Raw genomic sequence first — 10,178 nt, 5'->3', positions numbered from 1 at the left:
AACCCTAACCCTAACCCTAACCCTAACCCTAACCCTAACCCTAACCCTAACCCTAACCCTAAACCCTAACCCTAACCCTAACCCTAACCCTAACCCTAACCCTAACCCTAACCCTAACCCTAACCCTAACCCTAACCCTAACCCTAACCCTAACCCTAACCCTAACCCTAACCCTAACCCTAACCCTAAGATCTAGTCGAGATCAGTAGAGAGCATGGTCGTAGTGCAGTCTCCATGGAGACCATGGACTCCTATGGACTCACATGCAAAGGAGGGCCAAGCACAGCCACGAGGAGGACCAAGCTCAAGGAGCAGGCACAGCCACGAAGAGGACCAAGCTCAAGGAGCATGCAGATGGTTACCACTCAGGGGCTCGAGAGACAAGAGCCAAAGGAACTGTCACTGATCAAAGGAGAAGGAGCAGTGTCGAAGGAGTCGACACCAGGTCATGAGGAGGAGGAGCAGTGTCGAAGGAGTCGACACAGCTCAAGAGGCACAGGGGTGCCAAGCAGGAGAGGCCCCTGAGCAGTACTCGATGAAGAAGGTACTCTCTGGAGAGAGAGCAGGAGCAGCATCGCTGGCAATGCTGAGAAGAGGTATATAACCATGCTTTCTCATCATCAATAGGTCAAGTGGATCCTCATCCACTCTACTCACCATAACTAGTTATCACTTCAGCATAAGTATATATTAGTTTCAGTCAGCATAGCAGCAATCCATCAAAGGTTGCTCCTCATCATAGTGTGTGTGTTGTATCACCACTACCTGACATCCGAAGGCGCCCATAGCAGGTTAGCGGTCCGGATCAAGATAGAACCAAAGGCAGTAGTCCACTGCGGTCCGGGGATCACTTCAAGCATCAAGTCAACACACTGGACACTCGTGTTGATGCCACCAACCTTATCACCAACACCATCAACCTCATTATCATCGACATCACCAATCTCATCACCAACACCATCAACCTCATCATCATCAACACTCACACCAGACCTTGGTGTCATCATAACATTGATATTGATCATGCCGAGCTACCCCTGAATGGAGTGTCCACAGAGGTCAGCTGAAACCTACGATAGTATATACAACGAACGCCACCTGCTGTCACTGCACAACTTGATAGTCCCTGATACTGAGACAATAGCTGTCGCACAGTTTGATAGTCACTGAGCATCTCAACAGACCAACCTGGGTTTCAGGTGCAAGACCTCTGACATGAGGATGGCCCTCTGTGGGGGCTGCTGCAGGCATGCAATGAGCAGCAACTTGAATTGTGGCTCAAAACGGAAATTCACCTTGAGCTCTGCAAAGTACACCCAGTCTGTGAACAGTGCATGATCCTTGAAATCTGGTGCATGACTACAGAGACTCAGGTAACAACCTGCCGGGTAAATGCATAGCAGGTCTGCAGGAGAGATGGTCACTGCAAATGAATCTACATCGTACTCCACACAGCCATTCCAATCAGTGATGGGTGCCAATGGTGGAATGGGTGGCAAGCATGCACCCTCCTGCTCCCTGCCATTGTCAAGCAGTCTTGTAGGCAGGGGCACTACTGGCTGAGGATCAGGAACTCCTGCATCCACTGCAGGCAGCAGTACCACAATGCCATCTGCTGGCATATCCTGCACATCCACCAAGTCCAGGTTTGGCTCCAGTGTGGGAGTTGGCTGCTGCACTGGCTCAGGCTCAGGCTCCAGCTCCAGTTCTGGCAGCTGTGGTAATGTCTCTCCCTCCTCCTCTGCATCCGAAGGCTCCTCCACCTCTGCCTCCTGTGCTTGCAGGTCCAGAGACAGGATGGGAAAAGGGTCAGGCACTTCACCAGTGGACACGTCAAGTTCAGAATTAGTTGGATTTTCCATCTGCACGTCCTCTGGCTCTGATGCCTGTGCCTGTGCCTCTGCCTGTGCCTCGGCCATCACATAGTCCAAGTTATCCTCCACAAGTGCTAGAGGCAATTCCTCTGAGTCTGCCATGCTAGGCTCAGCCTCTGGAATTGAATTCAAATTTGAATTCTCCTCTGCAAGGATGGCAGGATCCAACATGTCCAGGAAAGATTCACACTGCATGTCTGCTGCAGGCCCAGGCTCTGGACTTACCACATCATGAGATTGCTGAGTTGAAATTGCAGGCATAGGTTCCACCTGAGTCTGCTGTGTGTTCTCACCTTGGCATTTGCAGATGCCTTGGTGTTTGCATAGTGCTGCCACATTCATGACCACCTGTCTGCAAAAGCATGCAACAAGTCCAACAGCAGCTGCAGCATCCTGACTGACTGCAATGCCCTTGTGCACCTTATGCAAATGGTTGGTGATGTTGCTTTCAGCATAAGCATAGCTGCACACTGGACAGGTGATTGGTGGCATGGCTGGAATAGTAGTTGACAAGTGTGTGGTAGACTGTGTTCCTGTGTTGCTGCAACATCAAATTAGAATTGGACTGTCTTCCAGACTGTAGTTGACTGTCTTCCATTTCAATTGGACTGTCTTTGATCTGTAGCTGACCATCTCTGATCTGTAGCTGACTGTCTTCCCAGCTCAGCACACACAGAAAATCAACTTTGTATTGGACCATCTTCCCAGCTCAGTGCACACAGAAAATCAACTTTGTATTGGACCTTTGAAATGGACCATCTTGAATTTTGAAGTGGACCATCTTCCAGGAGGGCAAGACACATCTGCCCCAAGGCCTGAATTTTGAAGTGGACCATCTTGAATTTTGTATTGGACTGTCTTGAATTTTGAAATGGACCATCTTGAATTTTGAAGTGGACCGTCTTCCAGGAGGGCAAGACACATCTGCCCCAAGGCCTGAATTTTGAAGTGGACCATCTTGAATTTTGAATTGGACCATCTTGAATTTTGTATTGGACTGTCTTGAATTTTGAAATGGTCCATCTTGAATTTTGAAATGGACCATCTTGAATTTTGAAGTGGACCATCTTCCAGGAGGGCAAGATGCATCTGCCCCAAGGCCTGAATTTTGAAGTGGACCATCTTGAATTTTGTATTGGACTGCCTTGAATTTTGTATTGGACTTTCTTGAATTTTGAAATGGACTGTCTTCAAAATTAAATTGGACTGTCTTCGAGGAGCGCAAGATGCATTTGCCCCATGGCCAGACACCCTTAGAAGGCTGAGTAGTTGTGGGGTTTAAGTGCAAGAGTTGTGCTGGAGCTCTGCATTGCTCTCGAGCTGTGCATTGCTCAAATTGCGCTGCTCCAGAAGCATGTGTGTTGCTCCAGCTGTGAGTGCGTTGCTCCAGCTGTGCATTGCTCAATTTGCACTGCTCCAGCGAAAATAAATTTGTTTGCATTGCAGCACTTGAGCAGTGTAAATTTTGAGTGCATTGGAGGTCAATGCAGTCACATGAATTTCGAATTTGGCAGAGTGCAATTGTGCATTGCCCGCAAGCAAGACACACCGGCTAGGGCTAGGGCTAGGGGGTCCCTGTATTACCGCTCCTGTCTTCTTTGAGCTATGTGTTGACTCCTTCCACACTGCTCCTCCTCCTCAAGTCCTCTTGTCCTGCTTGCCGGTGTCCCTGACACAGCTCTTCTTCCTTCGACCGGCAATGGTTCTCTTCACTCCTATCTTGTGTGCCTCCTGAGTGGTAAACATCTGTGTGTTGCTGAGCTTGGTCCCCGTCTTGGCAAGGCTTGGTCCTCGGCCCAGCAGAGCTTGGTCCCCTCGTATGTGAGCTTGGTCTGCCTCGCATGTGAATCATCGTAAGGACATCCTTATTACTGATCTCCACGGAATCTGCCACACAATCATGCTTACTGCAGATTCTGGCAGGATTTGTGATATCAATGACACTCATGCAGATTTCACTGAGATCTGTCATAGAGCTGATTCTACTGCAGATCTCGGTGAACTCTGCTGCAAATCCTATGATCTGCCTGATCCCCTGATTCCTGCGCTCCCATCATATGAACTAACGGGTCTTCCTGCTTCCTGCGCATTCAGGCCCATGACATATGCCTACAGCAGAGCACTCAGACTCTTAATCTGTTGAGGAATGCACAATCAGGGGTGGTAAAGCAAGTAGCAAATTGTTAGCATTTGGAGGGAACTAAGTACAAAGCAATATCAGAAGTATATATGCCTCTACTGTCAGTTGATTTGTGCATATATATATGAGGTGACATGTATGATGGCATGCTGTTGCCAAATGAGATAGAAGTCGTTGGTGGGTGATGACGAGCATTGGTGGGAGCTGACGGGTGGCGACGCTGAGCGAAGTTTGCTGTCGTGTTAGAGCATGAGTACGCGGTCATGTGATTTCACTGTGAGCACACTCACGCTCATCCCGCAATCCTAAACTCCTTTATGCTCTCCTATTGTTTTTGTTATGGTATGAATTGATGGTTCGAATAGATAAGAATTAAGCATCATATGTCGATGGTCTAGATTGACAAGATAAGCGACCATGCCGTTGCATCGGCAGTTGGTACGGATGCACCCAGTCACAGTTGTCGGTGAGTAAATGCATGTGGCGAAGCGCTGCATCAAATGTCGCTGACCTCTAATGACCTTGCTTCATGGCCCAGATCTCAAGCTTGCGGAGCAATCCTTTGAGATTCTTGCCTCCCTTGTTCGAGTTGCCCTCCAACCAAGTCTGCATCCTCTCCAAGCAGGCGTCGAGCTTGGCGAGTACGGCGTCCTTGTCAAGCGCCTCTTCAATCTCACCGTCTGCATTGCGGACTTTCGGGTTGAGGCAGATGTCGAAGAGCTCGTTCCATAGCCCAGACTGCCAGTACCTCTTCATACTTGCCGCGATCTTGTACTTCGAGCCTTCCTGCTTCGTGTCCATGTAGCGACCAAAGAGCAGGCAGTGTGCGACGGCAGCAATGCCGAACCAGTCGGTCTCGAAAGTGAAACTTTCACCACGTCGCATCTCTAGGCAGTCCTTGGTGTCCGTGTCCCAGTCGGCGATGAAAGCTTGCGAAGGATCGGGGTATGCGGTCAGGTCGATGGCACGACCAAAGTCGATGAGTGCAAGACCTTTGGATGACCAGCCAGCAGATCCGTCGCGAGCGTAGATGTTTGACCACGCACTGGCAGGAGAGACGTCTCCCAAGCGGAGAAGACAGTTGTCGATCTTGAGATCACCGTGAATGATGCCGGCCTTGTGCATGCCGAGAATGACACGAAGAAGTTCGGTAACGAAGAACATGGCAAGCACCTCCTCGAGACCTGCGCCACCGCTGCCGGTGTCGGCGCCTGCTGCGGCAACGCCTGCAGTGGGTGAGTGATTGATGACGTCGAGCAACGTTCCCTTTTCACCCAAGTCGAGGAGCAGGAACGAGGTGTCGGAATAGCAATAGAGCTTACGCGCTGAGATGATAGACGGGAGGAGGATATCGGGAAGTCGGGCTTGGAGCTGGGTGAGGATGTGAAACTCCCAACGGTTGGCTGGTGACTCGACCTTGATAGCAACTTGCTTGCGCCTTTCCGACTCATCGTCCTCGTCATCATCATCATCATTGGAATCGGAATCGTCAGAGTCGCCATCTTCCTTGGCGAGGTTATCGCCCTGCGTGTTGTGGCTAGTGGCGGCAGAGTCAACGTCGTAGCCTAGGAACACAGCACCGTATCCTCCTTCGCCAAGCTTGCCGCGGATCTCGAAAGGATGGCCACCAATCTCAACCTTGAAGGGTGAGGAAAGCTTGCCCGTGCCTTGGAAGACAGTACCACCCATACTCTTGCGCGTCATCTGGTTGACCGCAAGGCTGGACTTGCACTTCTTCTGCAGCTCCAAGAGAAGATTGTCTGAGGAAGCATCGGCGAGTCCCACAAAGCTCGGCGTAGACTCGACAGGTGTGTCAAGTCTTGCGAGGATCGCATTGAGAACGTTGGGGTCGACAGGTGAGCACGGATTGGGTGGATTGAAGTCTTCAACCTCTGCATCAACAACAACAACAACTTCGGCTTCAGCCTCAGCCTCTCGCTGCGAATCGGCGGAAGGATCCTCAATGACAAGCGAGTTGTCAAAACGCTCATGAAGCTCCCGTCGTTGAGGGCGATCCTCTCCTTCACCTTCACCGTCTTCACCGTCAAGTTCGCCTTCGTCTTCGTCATCGTTCTCGGAAGCTGCATAACGGATGGTCAGGCCCTTAGTGAGCTCGAAGGAAGCTTTATTGTCGGCATTCCAGGCGGATCGATTGGCGTCCTCTCCAAAAGTGGAGGCAAAGCTGCGCTCGTCGGAAGGGTTCTGCGAGTTGTCCGCCTGCTCAGCTTCCTGTTCAACAGCCCGATTATGGCTGACGATGGGGCCGGCAGTCAAAATGGCGCCGGCCGCACCACTTCCCACACCTTGGTCGTCGTTGTCATCGTCCTCTTCTTGATTCTCTTTGACGGAGAGCCAAGACTTGAGTGCGGAACCAATGGCTGACCGCGTCGCTGTGCCTGGGGTGCGGGCGTTGGTGTAGCGCGTGAACTCGTAGGTTGCCTCGGTGATGGGAGTGAGGGGCTGAAATTGAGGTCGGAAAAGATGGTCGTTGCCCTCGTAGCCAGGATCATGGCCTTCGATGGGCTCGCCGTTCTCATCAACGACATATCCTTCCTCTTCCTCTTCCTCTTCCTCTTCCTCTTCCTCTTCCTCCTCTTCTTCTTCTGCCATAGGCTCGATCCAGCGCCGACTGGCTGATTGCCTGTTGGAGGGCATAGGCGTTGCTGGCACAGGTACAGGTGCAACTGTGACAGCATCTTCGGACGGAAGACCAGATGGTCTTTCGGGCGAGGCTGTCTCGGTGATGGCTTCCGCCTGGTTCGCGTGCTCCTGTTCAGCCTGGGCTGGCGAATCCTCCTGTTCCTCATCGTCCTCGTCCTCTTCACGGAAGATGGGCTTGGAACCGAGTGTGGCGAGCGTCGACTTGGATGATAATGGCGTGCGCATAGGGTTAGCACCACCCAAGCCAAGTCTTGGTGCCTGACTTGCGAGCGTCCTGAGAGGGGTTGCTGAAACACCAGCATTCTCGTCGTTCTGGACGGCAAACTTGGGGAGGTGATTAGACCTAGACAACGGTGTCGGGGTCGGTGGCACATGGGCGGCAGAGCCGAGGCTGATCTGACGCATGCTAGGTCGCGAGACACTCGCAAGAGGCGCAATGTACTCATCGTCGTCTTCCTCATCATCGTCGTCCTCATCCTCGCTGCTCTCTTCGTCCGATTCGCTGTCGCCATTGAACATGTTCTCGACCTCTAGCAGCGTAGCTTTGGTGACAAGTGTGGGGCTCATCCTGACCTTGGTGGTGTTCTCACCCTCACGCTTCTTCTTCTTCTTGAGACTGGGCCGCAGGTTGAGTGCGACAGCATTTGCGACTGAGTTGTCCGGGTCAAAGACGTCCCTGGATGGGAACATGCCAGTAGTCTGATCGATATGGACCGTCTCTGTGGGTTCGACGGCGAAGTCATCCTTTGTTTCAGTCTCGGCTGGAGCGGCAGATGGAGCTTTGGTGGGAGGGCGATCCTCAGGAAGCCAGCGTCCGGCCAGTTGATCGAGATAGGACCAAGGATCCGAGAGAGCCTTGCTGGAGTCGGCAACATCTTCCCATCCTTCCATGACAGAAGCAAAGCCCCGCTTTCTTGCCATGAGCTCTTCTAATGTCAACTCGCACTGCCATCCGTGCTGCTTGTAAAAGGCTTTTTGCGACTTGGACCGAAAAGAAGGATACATTTTGACGACTGGAGCAGCGTGCTTCTCTCGCTTGCCATTTGTTGATGCGGTGGCGGCAGCAGCTTGAGAACCGGAAGCGCTTGAGGATGCGAGAGGCTGGACGGAACGGGAGACCGTAGTCTTTGTACGATGGCTCTCGCCACTGGATCCCGTGCTAGAGCTCGAGACTTTGCGTGAGGAGTGTGACTCTGGAGCGACAGGACGCAAGCTAGCAGGGTCAGGTACGAGCTTTGCGTCCTTGTCCCAGTAGGCAAAGGGGTTGCTGCGTAAGAGATCGGTCTCGCTGGATTGCGGCTTGCGACCCAGACCAGCAGCGTGTTTGCCGAAATGGTCCTTAGGAGTGAGAACGCCGGCAGGCTTTGGGGTGGCTGCAACATCGTCAGCTTCATCATCGTCGTCATCATCCGAGTCCTTGAAGACGGCTAGACCCGAACCGGGCTTCTTGGACACGCCACCGGAAGCGCCAATCTTGAAAGACTTGAGGCCGGATAAGCGATCTGCCTGCATGTTTTCCTGGTTGCGCGATGCGACGGTACCGATCTCTTCCCAGCCTTTTGTGCTAGCGCTCTGTGACTTTGATCGGGAGGATGGCTCCTCGTCGTCGTCGTCGTGGAAGACGTTGAGCTTGCGGCCGTTGTTGAGAGAAGGCGTTGGCGTGCTGAGACCGATGGCGCCGACGGTGGCACCTGCTCCTCGCATGACATTTGCCGAATGACTACGAGCGGGACCTGTGGATGGTTGCTTTTCGCCGAGCATGCTTCGACCAGCAGTGACCATGGCAGCTTTGAGAGCGTCGGCGTAGTTGGTCGCAAGACCTGATGAGGAGGAGCCCGAAGATTCAGGCATGGCTTGATGTCCGAGAATGATCCGGGATTTGTACTCTTCGTAGCGACGTTTGATACGGTCGATAGGATTGGCTCTGCGAGCGATGCCGAGCTTGTACATGGCATCGGCTTCCTCGTACATTCGCTGTCCTTCGAGGACGACAGCGAGCTCTTCGTAGAGACTGGCGAGTTTGGTGCCGATCTCGTTGGCGAGCAAAAAGTTGTAGACATCACGAGCACACTCGACATTTCTTGCGTAGAGGATCCAGAGTCGAAGGTATCGTGGGTCGTGGGTGTACTGCTCCGAGTCTTTGAAGTGACGTGTTGCTCGCTCGAGAAGCGGAATAAGGCCTGACTCGTGCGTTTGACCGGATGGATAGTTGTCGATGCACCATTTGACGTACTTTGTCCAAGCTTCTAGAGGGTCGTCTGAGTCGGCGTTGTCCTCGGAGGTTACGAGCGCTTCGTGTTCGGCGCGTTGTTGCGCGAGCAATGTCTGTCTCTGCTTGTGCTGCATGTTGAGTGTGTTGGAGAGAGCGTGTGCAGATCTGCCCTTTGCGAGAGGCTGTACGTTTTCCTTCTGTGATTCGATTGCGTTAAAGTCGATGATGGGTGTCGAGGAGGTCTGCTCTATTTTGGAACCTCCTGGTGTGCGAAGCGGAGTCTTGTGTGGTGTGACGCCAAATACAAAAGCATGGTCCCTGGAAGGTGTAGTAGGCGCCTTGCGAGGGGTGACGGCGGGAGGCCCCATGCTGGAAGACGCTCCAAACATGAGGAAAGACGGTGCACGTGAATGAGGACGAGTGTATTTGCTTGTCGCCGCTGTTGCCGTTGGATGGGTATGCGCTGGCGAGTTGGACCTATTGGCAGCTTTTCTAGTCGAGGAGTGTATGGAGAAGGTGGAGGGCAATGCTGCAGAACGGCGGATGGATAGATCTTGAGGAGGTCTGCTTTGTCGATAGGCGATGGCGACAAGAGCAAAGGGGTGCAACGAGCAAGGCCTCGAGCTCGACTCAGCATCACTTTCGCGCTGATGTGCTTTTCTGTGTTTGCTGCACAAGAGTGTTGGTTTCGGTGTGTTTGTGTTGCTTCGCGGGTGTTGCTTTTGCCGCGTCAAGTCACGTGCCTAAAGCCTCCACACAAGAAAAAGGGGGGGGGGGAAAAAAAAAAAGAAGAAAAAAAAAAAAAAAAAAAAAAAAAAAAAAAAAAAAGGTGGCAGCAGACGGCTCAACGCGACACGATCAGAAAATAATAGTGAGGTTTCGGTAGCCGCACGCACGCCGGGACTCGGCCTCGGCAAGGACCTCAAAGACCGAGGAGTTGGGCGTTGGCATGTTTTTGAAAGGAATCTAACATATCTTTGCTTACTAATGATGAGTGGAGTGTAAAAGTATAGTGAGAACTGGGCCAGCCGAGACGGTGAACCTTAACGTTACCGGCCCGTGCCTGATTGCGACGACGAGTGACTTCCATCCGCCAGCTCACGGATCTCACTGTATCAGCCGGTTCCGAATACCGCAGGTTGATGAGCTCATGCTTATTAATCGCACCGACGCATCACGTGGATAGTTTTTGTTATTTCAAATTGCCCAGTCCCAAAGCCGAGTTGGTGGTTGAGATTGTTGTTGCTTCTGAACCACCACCATCTCCACCTCTCCGACCTACTCGCTTACA

General features: G+C 52.3%; 2 protein-coding genes across 2 annotated transcripts; both read right to left on the bottom strand.

Moving 5' to 3' along the window:
- Nucleotides 1-761: 761 nt before the first annotated feature.
- On the bottom strand, nucleotides 762-2,941 carry UHO2_06450 (uncharacterized protein; the record flags this gene model as incomplete). Its single annotated transcript, XM_041556458.1, has 3 exons — nucleotides 762-1,031; nucleotides 1,185-2,415; nucleotides 2,595-2,941. The coding sequence occupies 3 exons, from the start codon at nucleotides 2,939-2,941 to the stop codon at nucleotides 762-764; spliced, it is 1,848 nt and encodes a 615-aa protein (XP_041412392.1).
- Nucleotides 2,942-4,527: 1,586 nt separating this feature from the next.
- Nucleotides 4,528-9,255, bottom strand: UHO2_06449 (uncharacterized protein; the record flags this gene model as incomplete). Its single annotated transcript, XM_041556457.1, has 1 exon — nucleotides 4,528-9,255. The coding sequence occupies one exon, from the start codon at nucleotides 9,253-9,255 to the stop codon at nucleotides 4,528-4,530; it is 4,728 nt and encodes a 1,575-aa protein (XP_041412391.1).
- Between the last annotated feature and the right edge of the window lie 923 nt (nucleotides 9,256-10,178).

This window comes from Ustilago hordei (genome assembly GCF_900519145.1).
Source record: "Ustilago hordei strain Uho2 genome assembly, contig: UHO2_contig_18, whole genome shotgun sequence".
NCBI lineage: Eukaryota > Fungi > Basidiomycota > Ustilaginomycetes > Ustilaginales > Ustilaginaceae > Ustilago > Ustilago hordei.
Note: the sequence above shows the minus strand (reverse complement) of the source record. Positions and strands in the feature narration are given on the sequence as shown.